Source organism: Carcharodon carcharias, chromosome 16 (assembly GCF_017639515.1).
Source record: "Carcharodon carcharias isolate sCarCar2 chromosome 16, sCarCar2.pri, whole genome shotgun sequence".
Classification (NCBI taxonomy): domain Eukaryota; kingdom Metazoa; phylum Chordata; class Chondrichthyes; order Lamniformes; family Lamnidae; genus Carcharodon; species Carcharodon carcharias.
In genome coordinates, this window is record NC_054482.1 from 54,739,259 (window position 1) to 54,763,469 (window position 24,211).

The window sequence follows — 24,211 nt, forward strand, 5'->3', positions numbered from 1 at the left end:
AGTTTAAAGTATAACCATTTACAAAACCTGACATTTCTAACACCTCCCTGTGTCTTGGAGACTAACAGTCTTTCCAAAGCCATCATAGATGCTGTTGCCATTATCTGCAGGTGTGGACATCTTGCATCTTCTTCCCAGTAAAACAGCCTGGGTCCCCCTTAACCTTTAAGAACCAAGCCACCCAAGCTTGGCGTTGGGCAGAATTCAGAATAAGTCACATGACTCCCTTCATGCCTCCATTTTACCCTAATTTAGAGACCATCTCAAAATATTATAAACTTCATATTTGTAACAATGTCTAAGTTCACAAATGGAAATAGTCAGTTGAGCAGGTACTAGAGGTCACCTGGCATTTGTGAAACGTGTGCCTGTAGCAAGAGTTTATACCTACAGAGAGGAGGGAAAAAAGTTTTCTTTCAGTGTTAGAAACCTGACTCCTGTAAAATCTTTTATCTTCTAAGAATTTTGTTAATCCAAGAATTTATTATAACTCTTAAGGAAAACTGGAAAAGAGTCAATGTCAGTGTATTAAATTGTGTATTCTGTATTATCATATTGATGACTCACAGAGGAAAATAAAAATCCTGTTGTTTTAAAGTCTTCTCTCTCCACAGAGTACTACAACAAGCAACCAGACATCATTGCTGGGAATCCCACCACCTGATCTAAAAATGCCGAACAATCCTTATCTTAACTTTTGCAATATACTGCCAAACTTGAATTTGCATGGTGAGTAATCTGGAAAGTGGTCTTCTCTTTCTAGTATAGCATTAACTAGCAGCTAGCGTTAGTGAGGTTTCAAAATAGAGGAGGGAACTGGTTACATTTTGTGAAAGGATAATGAAGAGATACTACAAATATTCTGCCATTGATCCAAAGCAAAATGCTGTCTCAAAGAAAAGAAAGTGTAGAGGACTATTTTCTACTAAAAGTACTCACTCACCCCTTTGAAAATCTTGGTATCTGTATTGAAATATTGTTGAATTTCTCGATAGATGCCCAGAATTTAGGTGTGCAGCACACAGCTGATTAGTGTTCAGATTGGTTGGGCTTTATGATTGCATTCTGCAATTGGTTTATACAAATTTGAAATTTATCTACACAGAAAACTAAGTTTTTTTTTCTACTTGGATCTGTTATTTACTTAGAGTTATTACTTTCAATCTTAAAATCTGGAAAAACTGAAGTAAAGTGTGCATCTGTAGGTATCAACAAAACCAAGCTCAGATGTGATATTTTCCACATTCAAATAACCTCTAATTCAGTCTGTTGCTTCATGAAGAATGATGAAGGTAATGGAAAACTGCCACTGCCTGTGAAGTTGCAACTTTCAAAAATAGGAAGATATATTTTTCTTAACTTTTATTTGTTTTTCCTACTTACTCTTCCCATTGCAGCCAGCTAGTTTAATCGTTTTTTTTTTGTCTAAATTTTAAACCCATTTTCTTATGTTCCCTTCAGTTGGAAATGCCAGTAAGCACACTCCTGGGCAACAGCACATTGGAGTCTTGGAATCCATGTTGAATCCAGCAATCTCACGGGCAGTCACAACACCTGAACTGCTGCAGTCATCAGCCTCGCAGTACACATTTGGCTGCTATCCTGAGTATACATCCAGCTGTGGGGAGTATTCACAGGTAGAGTTACAAATAGCAACTTATAATGGCTGTTGTGAAAATGGTTTGGTTTTGATGTTAAATTTATTTATTTTCTTTAGTATTAAGGCCAAGGAAAAATGATCAGAACAATATTTTTAAATGTATAAAGCAAGGGATACTTAGATTAAAATATGAAATGAGCTTAACAGAATGCAACCAAAATATATTGTAACTTAATTTAAACCTAATCTTTTTCTTCATATAGAGTAGATATAGTAGCTTGCACATAGTGATTTTCTGCATCTTATGCTTCAAGGTGCTTTGTGTGAATTGAAAAACACTTGAGGAGGGGACAGGCAAGGGTAGCTAAGAGTTTCAAAGGTGATAAGTCTATAAGCTTGATGCACTGGATGTCAGGTGGAGAGTTGGGCACAGGAAGGAAGTATGGAGGAGGCAACCACACAGACCAGGGGCCAAACCTGAGTCCTACCTGGCCTGTGTAGTCATTTCCCCACCGAGCCATATAGATGCAATTCTAGAAAATAATGGCATTGTTAATTTTTACACAACTGTTTGGAAGTCAGCGTGTGGTGTAAAAGTATTCATGACCGTGGTTATTTTAAAAATCACTTGTAAAATAGCTGAAGAAGAGTCTGTCATCTGCCACAGAAAATTGACTCGTTATCAGAAGAAAAAGTTTAATTGCTGCGTTGGGGATGGTTAAAACTAACTTGGCGGGGTTGGGGACCACAATGTAGTATTAAGAAGGATAAACAAAGTACACGAAGAACTAGACAAAGTGGATAACAAGTAAGAAATGGTAAAACATGAGGTGGGGTCAGTTTTGGAGGTAATGCAATAAGGTCTAAATTGGGTTTACAATGTATGTTTGTAAATGCATAAAGTATGGCAAGTAAGGTGGGTGAGCTGCAGTTACAAATAGCTACATGGGAATATGATGTTGTGGTGATAGGGAGAACTGGCTCAAAAAAGGGCAGGACTGGGTACTAAATATTTCTGGATATGTTATTAAAGGTGAATTGGAACTCAGTATTTTGCAATCCTATATTATGTGTTAGACTAAGCATTGAAAATGGCCTATGAAATTGTTTCTGTATTGGCAGGATACCATGCAACAGTGGTACCAGAACTATGCTCCATCACATAACTCTGAACCGTTTGTAGTAGGGTGTGAGAAAGAGCAGAGTGAGGTAAGTGAAATTGCAATGATTGGCATTAATTAACTATATAAATAGAACTTGTAGATTGTACAAAACCCATGGTGTATTGCAATTTATGTAACCTAATAAGTGTTAAACTCAGCAATTTTGCTGCAGTGCCTTGGTCCATTTCGGAAACTCCTTAGTGCAGCATCAACTCTAGCTCTGATCCATGGTACTATATAGGTTGGTGCTTCAATATGCTCTGTTGCATTTACTGTAGTTTTTATTATTGTCATTGAGCTTTGTGTACATGAACTTTGCAAGGGAGTAAGAGTCTGATAAATGTGAGGATATATCTGTGTTTGAGATGTTTACAGCAGCAGTGATAGTTTGGGCACAAAGTGAAACTGAACACTATCACTTACATAATAAAAACTACAATTAGGTTGAATTACTGCTTTGTCATTCCATACCCTAAAGGAGTGTGTGTGTAATAAGGCTTAAGGGGATTTTCAAAGAAAAAAGTCTGGTTTGAAAGGGGTCATCTTTTGGAATTGCTCCTGAGAGAAGATAAATGCTCACTTTCAGTGTGGTTACTTGTATAAAACAAAGTGCACCACTTTATTAAAAGAAAATGGACAGTGGCAACTTTGTATCTGCAAGTACTTCAGCTCCTTATTTCCTCTTGCAAAAGGAGAGGCACATAGAAATGAAGGCTGTTGTAATTTCAAAAATAGTGTCACATGTTGAGTGTTTACACAGGCAATATTGGCCCTCCCTTGTCTAGTAGCATGAAGAGCTACTAGATTCTTCATCCATGAGCTGAAACAGTGACTGTCAGCAATGCATTTCTCTGTGGTAAGAGGGCATTGTGTTACGGCAGAATCCATGCCCTGTACAGTTGCCCACACCCAATTCAGTTGCCCACACCCAATTCAGTTGCCCACGCCCAATTCAGTTGCCCATGCCCAGTATGGTTGCCCACGTCTGAAACTTTTGGCTATTTCCCATCTCTTTGACCTGTTGATGCAAAGACTTCTTGTAATGCCTAATCATTGCTCCGACCTGAGATGAATTAATTGAGCATAGACCAGATTCAACTTCTAAAACTTTTTCCTCTTTGTGATAATGAAGCATTCAGTCCATGGACTACATTCAACCACTGAACTGCATCCTAGAGTACACACTTTGTCACTTTCACTTTCAAGGAATTACTTATTTGAAATCCTGTCTGACACCCTTCAAGGTTTTTCCAGTGAGTAAGCTCACAATCCTTTTGAGTTTTTTTCCTTCCCAAAATTTATTACCTTGCACTAGTGTGCATCAAGTTGTCTGTTTCTCTATTTCAGGTGTTGTATTTTTATTGCTCTTAGGTACCAGCGCCAGCTTTTGTTCAGACATCTGTAGCTCCTGTTGAAATGTTCTATAATCAGGTAAGAAACTGAAAATGCATCCAAGCTCTGCAGCAACTAAAAGCCAATGAGCATTACCATATCTTTCAGCATCTCTTCTCTCTAGAAATTGCCAATTGCCTGCAGTTACATTTTCAACAACCGATCTTGGTAGTTTTTTGTATGATTGTTCTTAGATTTGCATGAAAAGAAATTCTTCCAGATTTCCCTTCTCAATCGCAACTTCCTGATGTTTCCTGATATTCGGTTTGCTTAGAATTTGTTCACTATGATAATAAGTCAATGTTATCCCTACTTTTCAGGTTTATAAACCCAAACTTGGTTCCCTTCTTAATTGTACATCAGTTGTGTTTAATTATATTCAAGTGAAGGGCATAAGTTGAACTTTCACTTGAGCAGTTATAATGGAATGTTGGCCTTTATTTCAAAGGGAATGGAGTATAAAAATAGGGAAGTCTTGCTAAAACAATACAAGGTACAAGTTAGACCAAACCTAGAATGCTGTGAACAGTTTTGGTCCCTTTATTTAAGGAAAGATGTAGTGGCATTGGAGGCAGTCCAGAGAAGGTTCACTAGGTTGATCCTGGGTATGGAAGGATTTTCTTATGAGAAGAGGTTGAGTAGATTGGGGCTGTACTCATTGGTGTTTAGAAGAATGTGGGGCGACCTTATTGAAACATATAAGATTCTTGGAAGGCTTGACAGAGTAGATGCTGAGAGGTTGTTTCACCTTGAGAGCATCTAGGACCAGAGGGCATGATCTCAGAGTAAGGGGTTGCCCATTTAAGACAGATGAGGAATTTCTTCTTTGAGGGTAGTGAATCTGTGGAGTTCTTTACCACGGAGGGCGGTAGAGGCTGGGTCGTTATTCAAGACTGAGATAGATTTTTAATCAGTAAGAGAATCAAGGGTTATGAGAAAAAGGCAGGAAAGTGGAACAGAGGATTATCAGATCAGCCATGATCTCATTGGTGGAGCAGACTCGATGGGCCGAATGGCCTACTTCTATATCTTATGGTCTTATGCGATACTCAATGAAACTGGAGTTTAATTGAGTTTGGAGATTATACTTGTATTGTTTCAATCTGTAAATATTAGACTGAGTAAAGATTTGTCTTCAGTTCTATCCTTCACCAACTGGCTTTTTTGAATTTAACATATGTTGTTTCCTCGTGCCCCACTGTTTCTTGGTTATTTTGCATTATGGAGGTCTTTCATCCAGTCTTAATTTTTTAAAGTCAGTTTAGCCACATTGTATACATCTATGGAGAAAAATGCATATTTTTATGTATAGGAGACTTGAATTTTTTCATGTTCCCTTCTGAGGAATATGTATGGTAGGAAGACCACACCTGAAAGATTAAGTTTCTCTATAGAAGGCTAAATGGACATTGCAATTATAGATAAAAGAATGACTTGCATTTTTATGGCTCTTTTCATGACCACCGGGCACCACAAAGCACTTTACACTTCAAAAGTACGTTATTGTAGTCACTGTTGTAGTGTAGGAAGCATTGCACCCAGTTTGTGCAGAGCAGGCTCCTACAGATAGCAAATGTGGTACTGTAATAACCAGAAAATCTGTTTCTGTGATGTTGATTGAGAGATGAATTTTGGCAGGACACTAGGAATAAATACCCTGCTTCTCTTCAAAATAGTACCATGGGCTTTTTTACATCCACCTGAGAGAGCAGTCAGAACTACGGTTTAATGTCTTGTGAAGGATGGCACCTCTGATAGTGTAGGATTCCTTTAAAACTGCACTGGATTGTCAGCCCTCATTTTTGTGCTCATGTCCTGGAGAGGATCTTGAACCTGGAACCTTGTGACTTAGAGGCTGAGTGCTGCCAACTGAAACACAGTTGACACAGTTTCATTAACTCACATCAGTTCTTTATGAAAACAAGTTAGCAGCCTGCCATATTTGTCTCATTGTTGTACATATACTGCTGCTCTTGATTAAGACTTCAGCCAGTGTGGGGCTGGATGAGGGAGGTGAATTATGGCATGTGGTCAGTGGGGGTGCGGGAGGTGGTGTAGGAATTGAAGACTTGGCTTCTGGTAGCTCTTAGATTGTGTTTTTGAGAACTTCTAACTATCAAATCATCAACTATCCACATAATCATTAAATCAAAGATTATTCTGAAGATTCCACCAACAGTGGCTGTGGTTTTTAGCAGGAAATGGATGTAATATAAGGTGCTGGGGCAATATGGTGTAGGGATTGTTACTGGGCTAAATATGTTGGTCTGAGTGTTGTCGTGCGTTTGTACTGTTCGGTTTTGGCTTGTGTTCAGCGAACTGGGTAATAAAAGGAGCTTAGTGCAAGTTGATTAAATTAGAAAGTTTTCAGAGCACAAATCTGAAAGAATTAACTATTTAAGGCAGCAAACTTTCTTCTATTTATATTGGTGGATTTCAGGCAAAGCTCATGATGCATTTTTCTATATCCCTTTGCAAACTCTTTGCTTTCCTACTTATCTCTGTCTCGTTGGTAAATTTGGCTACAATACGGGTGGGCTCTACAAGTCATTGATGGAGATTGTAAGTAGCCGATGCCCCAGAACTGATCCCTGTGGCACTCACTAGTTACAGTTTGCCAACCCGAAAATGACCCATTTTCCCAAATCTGTTTCCTGTTACTTAACCAATCTACTATCCATACCCAACACCATGAGCTCTTGTGCAGTAACCTTTAAAATAGCACCTTTATCGTTTGCCTTTTTGAAAATTAAATACTACTGTATTCAGTTTGTTTGTTACATCCTCAAGGAGCTAATAAATATGTTAAACATGATTTTCCTTTCATAAATCCATGTTGCCCCAGTATGATCATATGAGTTTCTAAATGTCCTGCTACAACCTCATTAGTAATGGATTCTAGCATTTTTCCAATGACAGATGTTAGACTAACAGGCGTATAATTTTCCTGTTTTTTCACTACCCCTTTCTTGAATAGAGGTGTTATGTTTGCAATTAGCTGCAATCTTTCTAGAATCTAGGGAATTTTGGAAGATTAGAGTCAATGCATCCCCTATCTCTGCAGCCACTTCCTTTACGATCCTAGAATGGAGGCTATCAGGTCCAGAGGCCTTGTCAGCCTTTAGTCTCATTAATTTTCCTAGTACTTTTCTCTATGGTCATGATTACTTTAAACTCCTCCCTACTATTCTTGGGATATTTTGTGTCTTCTATTGTGAAGACATAGAAAATAAGTGTTCAAAGTCTCTGCCATTTCTTTGTTTCCCATTATTAAATCTCTGCCCCCAAGGGGGACCGTCTGACTGGAGAACTTTGCTGCCAAAAAGGTAACTTTAAAACACGTCTTGTAGCTGCTTTAGAGGTGCTAGAGGTGACCAATCATAAAACTGCTCAGTTTCCTTTTACTTGGGAAACATCATAGCCTTGATACTTCTGAGAACAGAGCGGAATGGAACTGGATCCTGCATCAGCCGGACCTTGTCCTTGATAATCAGGCTCACCCTCACACTACCCAATTTTGCAGGGCATTTCAAACTTTGCATTGTTTGAACAATGTTCTACTTGGATGAGCATGGATGACACGCTATATTCTCAGTCTATGTTTTGCCATATCAGGAATTGTTCCTAGCACAGTCTGCTAGTGCAAAGACTCAAGCTACTTAGTGGAAAAAGTCAGACGTCCTCACACTTTGCATAGGCCACATTCAGCAAATGTTTGGGGACACTTGGATAATATTTGGTGTATTTCAGCCATCCGTGGGACATAAAACAGGTTTAGTATTCAACAGTTTCTAGATGTGTGTTGCATCTAATCTGTATTGGTGCCAAGGCCCTAGTCATATTAGTCCATAATGTTTTTGAATATCCTTGATGGGCAGCTGAATTTAGCACTGGCTCAATTTAAAACTGCAAAGGAGGGTCTGTTTACTTGTTGGAGCCCTTCTGCAAAATGTTTGAAACACTAGGTGGTGCACATACTGTGAAAAATCAGAATTTTTCCAGTTCTGCGACAGCTTCCATGGTAATTAAAGGGACAGCTGTAGGCTACTAAAAAAATGGTACAGTAAGCTTTTTTGTTTTACTTTCCATTCTGTGCAGAAGCAACAGTGCTCCTTCCAAAACTAGTGTACTACAATGGGCAGCTGTGGGCTGTACGTCACAGAATCACAAATTTTTGCAGTGCAGAAAGAGGCCATTCAACCCGTCATGTCTGCACTGTCTCTCTGAATGAGCAGTTCACCTAGTGCCATTCCCCTGCCACCTTCCCATAACCCTGCACATTTTTCCTTTTCAGAGAAGTCTGATTCCCTTTTGAATGCCTTGAATAAACCTGGTTCCACCACACACTCAGGCTGTGCATTTGAGACCCCAAAAACTTGCTGCGTGAAAATGTGTTGTCCTCTTACTTTTGTTTGCTTTGCTAATTACATTAAATCTTTGCCCTCTCCTCTATCCATTCATGAGGGGGAACTTTTCTCTATCTATTCTGTTCAGACCCCTCATGCTTTTGAATACCTTTATCAAATCTCCTCTCAGCCCTCTCTTCTCCAAGGAAAACAGTCCCAACTTCTCCAAACTATCTTCATACCTGAATTTCCTCATCCCTGGAACCATTTTCATGAATCTATTCTGCTCTTTCGCCAATGACTTCACATCCTTCCTCAAGTGCCCAGAACTGGACGCAATACTCTTGTTGAGGCCAAACTAGTGACTTTTACAAATTCAGCATAACCTCCCCGCTCAAGTACCCTGTGCCCCCGTTAACCAAGCCTGGGTTACGGTATGCAACATTAACTGTCAACTTCAATGATTTATGCACATAGGTCCCTCTGCTCCTACACCCACTTCAGAGTTGTATACTTTATTTTATATTGTGTCTCCATTATCATCATCATACCAAAGTGAATCACTTCACACTTCTCCACATTGAACTTATCTAGCACCTGTCCACCCATTCCACCAATTTGCCTATGACCCTTTGAAGTTCTACACTATCCTCCTCACAGTTCACAATGCTTCCAAGCTTTGTAATCTGAAAATTCTGGAATTGTGCCCTGTACACCAAAGTCTAGGTCGTTAATATACATCAGGAAGAGCAAGGGTCCACTGACCCTGAAGGAGCTTCACTACAAACCTTCCTCCAGCCGAGAAACATCCATTAACATCTATTTCCTGTCACTCAGCCAATCTTGCATCCATGTTGCCACCTTCCCTTTTATGCTATGAATTCTAACTTTGCTCACAAGTCTTTTGTGTGACACTATCAAATGCCTTTTGGAAGTTCACGTGCACCACATCAACAGCATTGCCCTTATCAACCCCTCTGCCTCTTCAAAACTCTTCAACTAGTTAAACACTATATTCTCTTACAACTCCATGCTGACTTTCTTAATTAACCCACGTTTGCCCATGTGACTATTAATTTTTTCTGGATTATTGTTTCCAGATGCCTCCCTCCATGTATTGCTGCCCAGCCTTGCACTCCTTCCTGCTCTTCCTTTCTCTCCCGGATCACTGCTATGTGAGTGCTGCTCTTTGTGACTGCAGTGGTGGGATGGGGATGTCGTAAAGTATTGCGGGGAGGGCAGGGGAGAGACACAATGTTTAAAAGTTTGAGAGGAGCAGCGTCCAAGAGCATTGCGTCCCATTTGAGGATGTGGTAGTACCATGCACAGCACACTGCAGACTGTATGTTTGACACCCCTACACTGGTAGCTGCATCCATGTTGGTGAAGATGGAGGTCAGGGATCAGGGCATCCGTTCAACAATTTAATCACTTATAATTGGATTTTTGCATTTTTAAATGAACAGCATTTAAGGAGAAAATGCTATTTTTGTTACTTCAAACTATATTGTACTCAGGAGAAAAGCAGCTAGGAACGGACGATTAGAGAAGCAGTGGGCAAGGAAATATTGAAATGTGAAACAACAGGATAAGGAAATAAGTCCAATGTATAGAACTTTAAAGTATACGTGAAGATGTTGCTTGGTGAGAACAAAAATTGAGAGATATGGTGCGAAGATGGACTGGACTGAGATGTCTCAAAAAGCACAGCATGCTTGGGCCATATTGCCTTTTGTATTCCTAAAAACTCATAGTTGAGCACTTTTATTTTTCCCTCTAGCACACATCTGTAAATACCAGTGTGGACTACAGTATGGCTGTGCAGGTGGTGCCTTCTTATTACGCTGCAAGTCAAACCTACTTCCCGGGAAGCATGCAAAGTGGCCAAACCAACAAGGTAGGGTTAATGAATAATGCAATGTTAAATATTGGTTTGAATGATCTTTTAGGTGACAAATTGGCAAATACTCATTTACGTTAATTCCCTGGCTCTTATTTGGTCAAATTCAGATAATATCAAGTAGAAATAGGGGGTGGGAAGAAGAAAGTTAGGGGCAGCAGACAAATATGAAGAGTCAGCCAAGGGTCTACAAAGTGAATTGAATTATAATAGCGAATGAAATCAATATTGACATTGAACCTAAACTATATAGAAGTGCTAGACTGCAAATAACCTCCAAGTCCATCTAACTTGCCCCACATAGTTGCGATACCTTAAAACACAGGCTGTTAAGGAGAACTGGAAAATTCCTCTCTGTTCCCCTTAGGAATGTTGAAAGAAAATGGGTGACGTGCATATTTCACATGTTGAACTAGCTCAGCGTGATTTAGGTATCAAGGTATGTAAATAGATTTGCTACTTAGCAGGCACAATCCCTGCAAAATAGCGATCAACAAAGTGAGTAGAATGTTGGAACTATGCAGAGGACAAACCAGAGGACATAATGCTAAAATAGTTTATAGTATCCTGGTCACACTGCAACTTTTGAGTGCTATGCCCAAGGTCAGTAAGACACAAGACTACAAGAAAACCTTGAGCAGAGAAGAGCTGTGAGACTAATTACTTGTGTTAGAAGGCTGTATTGAGAAGAGAATCCCAATATTTCCCCTAGAAAGATGGTTGTAGAGCAGTGAGTTTTAAATGAATGAAATCCTGCACCCTATGATTTTGGAACAGTTGATGCTGTTCCTGGGTGAAAAATGTGAAAGTGTTCCTTATCTTGATCGGTACAAAAATTTGAGAGTTTTTTTTCAAAACTCATTTAAAGCTCCCAGTGACCCCAAGAGTAAAAGCAACATCTAATGTATCATCTAGACAACATTCCCAAAGTTTGATTTTCCAATCTAGGTGAATTAGCCGACCTTGTCTAGGTAAGCAATAGGCGAAGGAGTTCTTCCAATTCTTTAACTCCAGTTATGAAAGGGAAAAAAAAACACCACTACTGATTGCTGTCCAGTGATTCGTGCTGATAAATGCTTGTGTTGATATTGCAGGAGGATAGGTTCAGGGTCAGTTGTAATACCCTGAAAGTTTTAATGTCATGCTGCCATTTTACTGTTTAAGTCTACAGTACTAAATATCAACTGGGGAAAGCCAGCAGAGGGCTGTTGGAGCCATGTCCATCAATGGACAACAGCTTTGCTGGGAAGTGTGTAAAAGGAGAAAAATTGGTCCAAAATCAGCACTCAACTTTGCCTGGTTTAAATCCAAAGACTTGTTTTGTGAAGTATTTGGGATTTTTTCTTTGCCAGGTATAATTTTTAGTCTTATTCAAGTAATCTAGTGATGTTGTTTATGATGCTGAAACATGATGACAGCCCTTCAACAAATTATGAACATAGGAACATACAAAATAGAAGCAGAAGTAGGCCATTCGGCCCCTCAAGCCTGCTCATCCATTCATTAAGATCATGGCTGATCTGTTTGTTTTGAATTCTACATTCCCATCTACCTCCAGTAACCTTAGATTATTGTTAGGCAAGGGAACCAATCTACCCGTGCCTTAAAAATATTCAATGACCCTGCCTCCCCGAGGAAGAGTTCCAAAGTCGCACAACCCCCTGAGAGAAAAAAATCCTCCTCATCTCTGTCCTAAAAGGACCGCCCCTAATTTTAAAAGAGTGCCCCCTAATTCTGGACTCACTCACGAGAGAGAATATCCTTTCCACGTCCACCTTGTCAATACCGTTCAGGATCTTATATACTTCAATCAAGTTGCCCTCACTCTTCTATATTCCAGTGGAAACAAGCCCAGTCTGTCTATCCTTTCCTCATACGATAAGCCGCTCATTCCAGGTACCAATCTAGTAAACCTCCTCTGAGCAGCCTCCAATGCACATTTACATCCTCCCCTAAATAAGGAGAGCAAAACTATTTGAGATGTGGCCTCACCAATACCCTGTAAAACTGAAGCATAACGTCCTTACTTTTATAAAAGCCAAATACTGCAGATGATGGAAACCTGAAACAAAAGCAGAAAATACTGGAAAAATTCAGCAGGTCTGAAATCATCTGTGGAGAGAGAAACAGTTGATGTTTCAAGTCCGTATGACCCTTCTCCAGAGCCCGGAAGAAGAGTCATATGGACTCGAAGCGTCAACTCTGTTTCTCTCTCCACAAATGCTGTCAGACCTGCTGAGCTTTTCCAGCATTTTCTGTTTTTGATCCTTACTTTTATGTTCAATTCATCTCATAATAAAGGTAGCATTTCATTAGCCTTAATTACTTGCTGTACCTGCCAACTAACTTTTTGTGACTAATGCATTAGAATGCCGAGATCCCTCTGGAGCTTGGAATTCTGCTACCGTTCTTTGTTAAAGTAATACTTTTTTTTATTCTTCCTGCCAAAATGTGCACCTTCTCATTTTCCCACATTATACTCCATCTGCCATATTTTTGCCCACTCTCACAGCCTATCTATATCAGTCTGCAGCCTCCTTATGTCCTTCACAACATATTTTCCTACCTTTGTGCCATCTGCAAATATAGCTACCATGTCGTCATTCGCCTCTTCTAAGTCATTGATATAAATTGTAAAAAGTTGAGGCCCCAGCACAGACCCCTGCAGGACTCCGCTTGTCACATCCTGCCAATCAGAAAAAGACCTATTTATGCATACTCTGTTTTCTGCCAGCTGCCCAACTTCCATCCATGCTAATATGTTACTCTGTACACCATGAGCTTCTACTTTCTGCAATAATCTTTAATGAGGTACCTTATCAAATGCCTTCTGGAAATCTAAGCACAGGACCTCTTCCAGTTCCCCTTTATCCACAGCACATGTTACTCCTTCAAAGAACTCCAATAAATTAGTTAAACGTGATCTCCCTTTCACAAAACCATGCTGACCCTTCCCGACTACCTTAAGTTTCTCTGTGCCCAACTATAATCTCATTAATGATCAATTCTAACACCTTCCCAATGACAGATGTCAAGCCAACTGGCTTATAGTTTCCTGTTTTCTGCCTCCCTCCCTTCTTGAATAGAGGTTATATTTGCTACTGTCCAGTCTGATGGAACCTTTCCAGAATCTAGGGAATTTTGGAAAATTAACACCAATGCATCTACTACCTCATTAGCCACCTCTTTTAAGACCCTAGGATGAAGTCCATCAGGACCTGGAGACTTGTCCACCTGGAGCTCCATCAGTTTGCTCAGTACTGCTTCCCTAGTGATTGTAATTTTGCCAAGTTTCCCTCTCCCTTCCACCTTCTGATTTATAGCTATTACTGGAATGTTTTTTGTGTCCTCTATAGTGAAGACAGAAGCAAAATATTTGTTCATTTCATCCGCCATTTCCTTATTGTCTAATGTCAACTCCCTATTGTCACTCTCTAGAGGACCAGCACTCACTTTAATTACGCACTTCCTTTTTAAGTACCTGTAGAAACTCTTGCTTATCTGTTTTTTGCATTTCTAGCTAGCTTCCTCTCATACTCTTAATTTCTTACTCCTGATTAACAGTTTAGTCATTCTCTGCAGTTCTTTATGTTCTAACCAATCATATGGCCTGTCATTCACCTTCGCACAGTTATATGCTTTCTCAAGTTTGATGCTTTCCTTAACTTCTTTAATTAACCACAGATAGTGGGTTCTCCCTTTAGAATTTTTCTTTATCGTAGGAATATACTTATTCTGAAATATCCTCTTAAACGTCTGCCACTGCTTCTCTATTGTTCTATCCCCTAGCCCAGTATCCCAGTTCACTTTAGCTAGCTCAGCTTATGGTTGATGTCAGGGGACCTAACCCACTCCGACTAGTGACTTTTCTCCAACAATTCCTCATCTCCGCCCAAAACAATTCTACATTCTGATCTCCTGAACCAAGGTTATCTCTATTGCACCAATGCCATCCTTGATCAGCAGTACTGCCCCTCCACCTTTACCTAGCTTCCTATTCTTCTTGAATGTCATATACCCCTCAATATTCAGGACCCAACCCTTGTCATCCTGCAGCCATGTCTTTGTAATGGCTGTCAGATCATACTTATTTACTTCAATACTTCAATGTGCACTATCAATTCATTTACTTTGTTATGAATGCTACACGCATTCAGATACAGAGCCTTTAGTTTTGCCTTTTTGTTATTTATCTCTGTAATTCTAGTCTTGACTATTGGTGTATTCCTAGGTTTTATCTCTGTCCCTTCCTGCTATTCTATGACCCTCATTTCCCATATTACTATTGTGGTCTCCTGCCTTGAATCTCCCCTTGATTTGCCACGCCTACCCAAGCTTGATCCCTCATTCCCTTGTTTAATTTAAAGCCCGCTCTGTATATCACACCTCGTTTCCCTTGTGCAAATAATTCCCATGTGAACCTAATTCGCTACTCACTCAGGCGCCATCTCACTCTGGCTTAGTTGACTGTCTCCTCTCTCTCTCACACACACTCACTCACTCACTCACTCCAACCCCCCCCCCCCCCTTACTGATCGCTGGGTTTGAATGGGATGTAAACTGTCACTTGCCACTCTTGTCAGCATAGTGGGATTTCTTTTTCCAGCTGTCATAAAGAGCTCGTGCTCACGTACCAGCTGCATATTCAGTGAATGGAAGCCCTTGCGGTTGATGTAGTCCGCCATTTGAGGCGATGGAGACCTAAGCGCCACATGGGTGCAGTCGATCATACCCTGCACCTGTGGGAATCCCAAGGTCTGGGTGAATCCAATGGCCCTTGCATCCTGGCTGTCCTGGTCGCAGGCGAAATGCACAAAGTAGTGTGCCCTGAAAGGTGGCATCTGTGACCTCATTGATGCATTTGTGGGTGGTGGCTTATGAGATCCCACAGAGGTCACCTGTGGAGCCTTGAAAGGAGCCACCAGCATAGAAATTGAGCGCTGCAGTCACTTTCACAGCCACTGGCAGTGGTTGCCCTCCATGTCCCATTGGTGCCAAGTCCTGTAGTAAGTGGCAGATCTGAGCGACCAGGGCCCTAGACATGTGCAGTCTTTGGTGACACTGGTTCTTGGTCATCTGCAGGAATGACAGGTGGTGACCCTGGATGTCGCTAGATGCTGACTAGCCACAGCTCACTGTTGCTCCTGGGCAGCGTGTGCAGGAGCCCCAGGAGCTCCTTTTTGAGGCTGTCATAAAGAGCTAATCAATATATTGAATTCCAGATCTCATCACAAATACCAATGTGATTCACTTTTTTTCACACCTTCAGCCAGGATCAGTTTATCACTGATCAGGAAGTGGACCCATACCCAGGGACATTGAGACCAAATTTGCTGTTGGTGCTTAACTCTTTCAGTTTCTATAGCTTTGCTTCTTGTCAAATGAAATATAACCACTTAAGCAGGATATCGTAGGGTAACTGGAACCCATTTTACTACACCTTGGATTCATCTCAGCCCTCCAGTGAGGAGAAGGGAACATAGGAGGAAAGATACTTGTTTTGATTCATTTTTTCCCCTCTTAGCAGGGACCTCCTTGTGCTACAGCCCAGCAGTCACTTGCTCCAGGGGCTGGAATCTTAGGTCCAGCCCCAGTGGGAAACCCCATGACTAATTTCAAGGTAAATTTCAAATCCATTTTATTTAACTTGTAAAAATCTGAATATACACATTCCTGCTTTTGTTGCACTGATTTAGCCAATGATTTAGCCATTATTTGCAGTATCTCTTGTTATTATGGTTGCTGTGTAAGAATGGATTGGAATAGGCTGGAATTGATTGATTTCTGCAGTAATGGAGAGCTTGAGTAGTACAAACTGTCTGTAATACTATGACACTGCACATGGCATATTGACCACGTCTATCAATTGATAGCACCCTCAGCTGGGAATGCTGACTCCCTAGCTAAGACATCAGACTCTGTTCAGCGAGGGCTCCAATATTGTGCAGAATATTGATAGCTTGAGCGGTTATACTGTAGGTGATGTATTTTATAGAATCATGGAAATTAGAGTACAAAAAGAGACCATTGGCCCTTCATATTGATTGGGGTAAAAACTCACACGAGTTACCATTAAAAGGAGCACTGTTATGGCACAGCTGATGGTAAATGCTGAGCTGCTCAAATGTCAGAGGGAAACTTGAAGCAACTTCCACAAATTGTCTTGCAATTTGTATATATTTTGAGATGCATGCCTTGAATTCAGTATTAATAAGACCACCGAGTCTTATAGGTTCCTTACAAAACTAAATTAAACCTTTATTAATAGAAGAAATGATTTGAAGCACATACATAGATCTATAAATGACTACTATGATAACCTCTAGCTCCCCTAGTTAATCTAGTTCCCAGTTATACTTTGGCTAAGGCAACAGTAAGATGCACAGATTTTAAAAGATCCAGGCAAAGTAACCTCCAAATACCCTGAAACAGTCGAATTCAAAGTGAGTTTTCTTAACTTCAGTTCTATGTAGACAGCATCTTGAGGCTGAGATGCTGGAGGCTTTTCACACTTGTTAGATCTTAGAATTCCTTCCCTTGCATACAGCTCTCCCTCCTTTATCCATATTTTCCCCTTTGAATGCAAATTCCCATTGTTTCACTAAGTCTTTGGACTTTATCTCTCTAATAAAAAAAATCTCCCATAGTACCAATTTTACCAGTAATCATTGGGAAAAATAAACACCTCGTTTCTTGACTTCTCCTGGCTAGGTGAAACATTTGACCCCCCTCTTTTGGATTCAAGCTAGTCTGGTTTATTTAAAAATACAAATGTCTCCGTTATACCTATTTATACCTATGTATACCTATGTTTACCTACTTAACATTTCAAACCCAGTTTATCCTCTGATACATCAAAGCCTTCAGACCAGCTGCCTTAAATTCAATTCAGACACACACACACACATATCCAATGGATAAAAGCTTGGTCAAAGAGTTATGCATCTTAAAGGAGGAAAAAAATTAAGGTTTAGGGAGGGAATTATAGAGCTTAAATTCTTGGAAGCTAAAGGCATGGCTATCAGTTAAATCAATTGAAATGTCACACCTAGAATTAAGGGAACGTAGATACGTTGGAGGGTTGGAGGGGTTAAAAACTGAGGGAATAAAGATTGAGAGGGATTTGAAAACAAGGATGCGAGTTTGAAAACTGAGGCATTGTTTAACATGGGAGCCAATGTTCGTCAGCGAAAAAGTGGTGATGGGTGAATGGGACTTCAAGGGAGTTTTGAATGACTTCATGTTTATGGAGGATAGAAAGATAGCCAGCCAGGAATGTGTTAGAATAGTTAAGTTTTGAGGTAAAAAGGCATGGATGAGGAGGAAATAGGCTGGGGTTGGAAGCTAATTTCAGGGTTAAATATGACACCAAGGTTGTAGCCTCAGAAAGGTGCCAGGAAGAAGGACGGAGTCATAGCTAAGGAATACAGTTTGTAGCAGGGGTTGAAGATAATGGTTTTCTGTCTTCCCAATATCTAACTGGAGGGAATTTTTGCTCACCCTGTACTGTGTGTCAGGCAAGCAGGCTGATAAATTAGCTCCAGTGGAGGAGTTGAGAGGTGTTGGTGAGGTATACCTGGGGGGTGTCATCAGCAACATGTAGAAACTGACTCTTTTTGGGTGATATTGTTGAGGGTCAGCATGCAAATGAGAATTGGGCCAAGAATAGATCCTTTGGGGTTCCAGAGGTAATTGAAGAGGTGAAGCCTGTGGTTAGACAGGTAATAATGGAACCAAACAAGTGTAGGCCCACCCAACTGGACAATGAAAGAGGATGGTGTGGTCAACTATGTCAAAGGCTATAAAATAAACATAAGTACAAGGAGTGATAGTTTACTTTTGTCATGGTCACATAGGATGTCAATGGAAACCCAATTAGTTCAATATCATATAAGTCATCCAGGAAATCAAATGGGGAACTTTAGAGGAAACACCTTCTACCCAGAGGGTGGTGAGACTGTGATTCTGCTACCACAATTGGTTCAGGTGAGTAGAATAGTTGCATTTAAGGGGATGCTGGATAAGCAGATTAGGAAATTGGAAATGAAGGGCTTTGTTGATAGATGGTGGGAGAAAGCTTGACTGGAGCATAAACAATGGTGTGGACTTGCTTGGACAAATGACGTGTTGCTGTGCTGTATGTTCTGTATAATTTCTTTATTCTTTCATGGAATGTGGTTGTTGCTCACTTGGCCAGTCTTTATTGCCCATCCCTAATATTGATACATTGATACATTGATCTATGGAAATTTTTCTGTATTCACCCTTTTATCCTTTTTCATGATTTAGAAGACTTGCATTAGATCTTGCTTTCCCCCCTCCACTGTTTAACCATCTCTGCTACAGCAGACACACTTAAGATTTTTATGGCACGTCATAGAGGCTTGCATTTATATAGTGCTTTTCACGATCACCTGATGTCTAAAAGCGCTTTTAAATTCACTGTTGTAATTTTGGAATAACTATTCTCCTCTCAATCCCAACATAGTGAATCTAGACTGCATCTTTTCCGTAGTTCTGATGTCCTTTATAAAGTGGGGAGCCTGCTGTTGCATTAAGTGTATTCACTATACCCCCTGACCTTCCCCTCTCCGATGCTGAACGTTCAGTGCTCAGCAAAGGACTTAGTTTCATACCCTTACGCCCTCACCTCAATGAATTTCGGGCTCGGCATGATACTGAACTCTTCTTCCGCCGTCTTCGTCTCCGGGCTCACTTCTTTGGGCAGGAGTCCTCTCCCAGTTCAACGGATCCTTTTACCCATCTCCAATATTCTCCCTCCACCTGGACCCCTCCCTCTGGATTCTTACCTTCTCTCGATCTTTTCATTGAGAACTGTCGGCACGACATTAGTCGTCTCAATTTCTCTGCTCCTCTCACCCATTCTAACCTGTCTCTCTCTGAACTTACTGCACTCCATTCTCTCAGGGCCAACTCTGACATTGTCATCAAACCCGCTGACAAGGGTGGTGCTGTTGTTGTCTGGCGCACTGACCTCTACCTCGCGGAGGCTGAGCGTCAACTCGCAGACACTTCCTCCTACCTCTCCCTGGACCATGGCCCCACCACTGAACATCAAGCCATTGTTTCCAGGACTGTCACTGACCTCATCTCCTCTGGGGATCTCCCTCCCACAGCTTCCAACCTGATAGTCGCCCAACCTCGGACGGCCCGCTTCTATCTCCTACCCAAAATCCACAAACAGAACTGCCCCAGTAGACCGATCGTCTCAGCTTGCTCCTGCCCCACAGAACTCATTTCTCGTTATCTTGACTCCCTTCTCTCTCCCCTTGTCCAGTCCCTTCCCACCTACATCCGTGATTCCTCTGACACCTTACGTCACATCAACAATTTCCAGTTCCCTGGCCCCAACCGCTTCCTCTTCACCATGGACGTCCAATCCCTCTACACCTCCATCCCCCACCAGGATGGTCTGAGGGCCCTTAGCTTCTTCCTCGAACAGAGGCCCGAACAATCCCCATCCACCACTACTCTCCTCCGTCTGGCTGAACTTGTTCTCACGCTGAACAATTTCTCCTTCAACTCCACTCACTTCCTCCAAATAAAAGGTGTGGCTATGGGTACCCGCATGGGCCCCAGCTATGCCTGTCTCTTTATGGGGTATGTGGAACTCCGGCCCCCTTCCACAACTCTTTCTCCGGTACATCGATGATTACTTCGGTGCCGCTTCATGCTCTCGTCAGGACTTGGAAAAATTTATTAATTTTGCTTCCAATCTCCACCCCTCCATCATTTTCACGTGGTCCATCTCTGACACTTCCCTTCCCTTCCTTGACCTCTCTGTCTCAATCTCTGGTGATAGACTGTCCACCAATATCCATTACAAACCCACCGACTCCCACAGCTATCTCGACTACAGCTCCTCACACCCCGCTTCCTGTAAGGACTCCATCCCATTCTCTCAGTTCCTTCGCCTCCGTCGCATCTGTTCCGATGATGCTACATTCAAAAACAGTTCCTCTGACATGTCCTCCTTCTTCCTTAACCGAAGTTTTCCACCCACGGTCGTTGTCAGGGCCCTCAACCGTGTCCAGCCCATCTCCCGCGCATCCGCCCTCACGCCTTCTCCTCCCTCCCAGAAACATGATAGGGTCCCCCTTGTCCTCACTTATCACCCCACCAGCCTCCGCATTCAAAGGATCATCGTCCGCCATTTCCGCCAACTCCAGCATGATGCCACCACCAAACACATCTTCCCTTCACCCCCCTTATCGGCATTCCGTAGGGATCGCTCCCTCCGGGACACCCTGGTCCACTCCTCCATCACCCCCTACTCCTCAACCCCCTCCTATGGCACCACCCCATGCCCACGCAAAAGATGCAACACCTGCCCCTTCACTTCCTCTCTCCTCACCGTCCAAGGACCCAAACACTCCTTTCAAGTGAAGCAGCATTTCACTTGCATTTCCCCCAACTTAGTCTACTGTATTCGTTGCTCCCAATGTGGTCTCCTCTACATTGGAGAGACCAAACGTAAACTGGGCGACCGCTTTGCAGAACACCTGCGGTCTGTCCGCAAGAATGACCCAAACCTCCCTGTCGCTTGCCATTTTAACACTCCACCCTGCTCTCTTGCCCACATGTCTGTCCTTGGCTTGCTGCATTGTTCCAGTGAAGCCCAACGCAAACTGGAGGAACAACACCTCATCTTCCGACTAGGCACTTTACAGCCATCCGGACTGAATATTGAATTCAACAACTTTAGGTCGTGAGCTCCCTCCCCCATCCCCACCCCCTTTCTGTTTCCCCCTTCCTTTTTTTTTCCAATAAATTATAAAGATTTTCCTTTTCCCACCTATTTCCATTATAAAAAAATTTAAAAAAACCCCCACTAGAGCTATACCTTGAGTGCCTTACCATCCATTCTTAATTAGCACATTCGTTTAGATAATATCACCAACTTTAACTTTAAAACCTATGTGTTCTATTGTACTATTGTCGTTGACATCTTTTGATGATCTGCTTCTATCACTGCTTGTTTGTCCCTACAACCACACCACCCCCCCACCCCCCCCACCTCTCTGTCTCTCTATCTCTCCGCCCCCCACACACACACTTTAAACCAGCTTATATTTCAACTCTTTCTTGGACTCGAACTCAAGTTCTGTCGAAGGGTCATGAGGACTCGAAATGTCAACTCTTTTCTTCTCCGCCGATGCTGCCAGACCTGCTGAGTTTTTCCAGGTAATTCTGTTTTTGTGTTGCATTAAGTAAACTGGACTTGCTCATGACTTTCACAGGTTCATTGCTACTTCCATATCCTTTTCGGAGGAAGAGAATTAAATATATAACTCAGTTTCTATAGGTATAACTGTATGATGTGAATAATAGAATTGGTTACATAGGTTTTGTGGGAGGCGGTGGCATAGTGGTATTGTCACTGGATTAGTATTCCCAGAGACCCAGGGTGATGCTCTGGGGACCTGGGTTCAAATCCCACCAAGGCAGATGGTGAAATTTGAATCCAATATTAAAAAAAAATTTGGATGGCCACAAAACCATTGCTGATTGTCGTAAAAACCCATCTGGTTCACTAATGCCCTTGGGGAAGAAAATCTGCTGTCCTTACTTGGTCTGGCCTACATGTGACTCCAGACCCACAAAGCAAAGTGGTTGATTCTTAAATGCCCTTCTGAACAAGGGCAGTAAGGGATGGGCAATAAATGCTGGCCTAGCCAGCCCATGTCGAACGGACATATTTTAAAAAAAACCCTTGCTAGCTTTCTGCAACAGTAGTTTAGCTAAAGCTACTCACGTAGCCCTGCACGTTTTTTTTTCTCTTCAGATGCAGAAAGCCAAAAGGCTATTATCAGATTGAAATATGTTATTTGGAGAACTTGCATTTTTGAATGAAAGTCACCTGCAATTTTACAGATATTATGTGCCTAGGGTATTTTAATTAATTTTTAAATTGTTAAATTATTATTTTGAGCCACTTAAATACAAATTGAAATTTTCAAAATGATGAAGGGTGATGATAAAACTAATCCAGTTGTTCTCTATAGTAATGCGGTCAAAAGTCAGGGAATATAAATTTAAAAGTTAGGAAGTTGGGGAAAAAAAGTTAGTCAGAATGTTCTTGACCTCTAGTCAGTAAACAGGTTTGTTGAAACAAAAATAAAAGCCAAATACTGCAGATGCAGGAAATCTGAAATAAAAATAGAAAACGCTGGAAAAACTCGGCAGGTCTGACAGCATCTGTGGAGAGAGAAACAGAGTTAACGTTTCAAGTCCGTATGACCCTTCTTCTGAGCTAAAAAGAAGTAGAAATGTGATGAAATTTATACTGTTTAAGGGGGGTGAAGCTTAATAAAAGGTCAACGATTGATGGGGGCTAAGGAGAGATTGACAAAGACGTCATGGACAGAAAGACGAAAGGACCATTAATGGTAGTGGTAAAGGCTAAAGAAGGTGTTAATAGTGACATAAAGGCAAGAAAGCAGAATGTGTTAATAGTGGAACAAGGGTCAGCATTCTGAAAGAGCACTATGGAACAAGTAACAAATGGCCCTTTTGGGGGTGAGGGAAAAAAGGATAGAAAAGGGGATAATAAAGGGGGATAAAACAATGAATGAATCAATATAAATAAAAATAAAAATGAGTAGATATAAAAAATTTTAAAGAAAGTGGATTAAAAAAGGGGTGAAGATAGAGGAGTGAATTCTTGGTCTGAAGTTGTTAAACTCAGTGTTAAGTCCAGAAAGCTGTAAAGTGCCTAATTGGAAAATGAGGTGCTGTTCCTCCAGTTTGCATTGGGCTTCATTGGAACATTGCAGCAGGCCAAGGACAGACATGTGGCCATGAGAGCAGGATGGTGTGTTGAAATGGCAAGCCACAAGAAGTTTTAGGTCATGTTTGCGGACAGACCAAAGGTGTACCACAAAGCAATCGCTCAGCCTGTGTTTGGTTTCTCCAATGTAGAGGAGACTGCATTGGTAGCAGCATATGCAGTGGACCAAATTGAAGGAGGTGCAAGTGAAGTGCTGCTTCACCTGAAAGGAGTGTTTCTGTCCTTGGAAGGTGAGGAGGGAGGAGGTAAAGGGACAGGTGTTGCACCTTCTGCAATTGCATGGGAAGGGGATGAAGGTGTTGGGGGTGATGGAGGAGTAGACCAGGATGCCCTGGAGGGAGCTGACGGGGGACTGAGGGGAAGATGTTTGGTGGTGGCATCGTGCTGGAGTTGGTGGAAATGACGGGGGCTGATTTAAATGCGGAGGCTGGTGGGGTGAAAAGTGAGGACAAGGGGGACCCTTTCTTGGTTCTGGGAGGGAGGAGAAGGTGTGAGGGCAGAGGTGTGGGAAATGGGTTGGACATGGTTGAGGGCCCTGTCAACCACAGTGGGTGGGAAACCTCGCTTAAGGAAGAAAGAAGATGTCAGAAGCGTCGTTTTGGAAAGTCTGAGCAGATGCAACATAGGCGAAGGAATTGAGAGAATGGGATGGAGTCCTTACAGGAAGCAGGGTGTGAGGAGCTGTAGTCAAGGAACTGTAGGCTTGTAATGAATATCGGTGGACACTCTCACCAGAAATGGAGACAGATGTGTCAAGGAAGGGATGGGAAGTGTTGGAGTTGGACCACGTGAAGGGGATAGCAGAGTGGAAATTAGAAGCAAAATTGATAAATTTTTCCAGGTCCAGACGAGAGCATAAGTGGCACTGAAGCAGTCAACTATGTACCCAGAAAAGAGTTGTGGGATGGGGCCTGAGTAGGACTGGAACAAGGAATGTTCCACATACCCCACAGAGAGACTGGCATAACTGGGGCTCATGCCGGTACCCATTGCCACACC

The 24,211-nt window shown here is 41.7% G+C and overlaps 1 protein-coding gene across 2 annotated transcripts in view; it reads left to right on the plus strand.

The window, feature by feature from the left end:
• The window catches only part of raver2 (ribonucleoprotein, PTB-binding 2), an 85,684-nt gene that overhangs the window by 54,226 nt on the left and 7,247 nt on the right, over positions 1–24,211 (plus strand). The window contains exons 10-15 of one of the 2 annotated variants that reach the window (XM_041207602.1): positions 615–729; positions 1,462–1,637; positions 2,723–2,809; positions 4,135–4,194; positions 10,282–10,398; positions 15,929–16,021. In XM_041207602.1, coding sequence (XP_041063536.1) covers positions 615–729; positions 1,462–1,637; positions 2,723–2,809; positions 4,135–4,194; positions 10,282–10,398; positions 15,929–16,021 — 648 coding nt within the window. Of the gene's footprint in view, positions 1–614; positions 730–1,461; positions 1,638–2,722; positions 2,810–4,134; positions 4,195–10,281; positions 10,399–15,925; positions 16,022–24,211 lie in introns of both variants that reach the window. The other variant, XM_041207601.1, reaches the window with a different exon arrangement.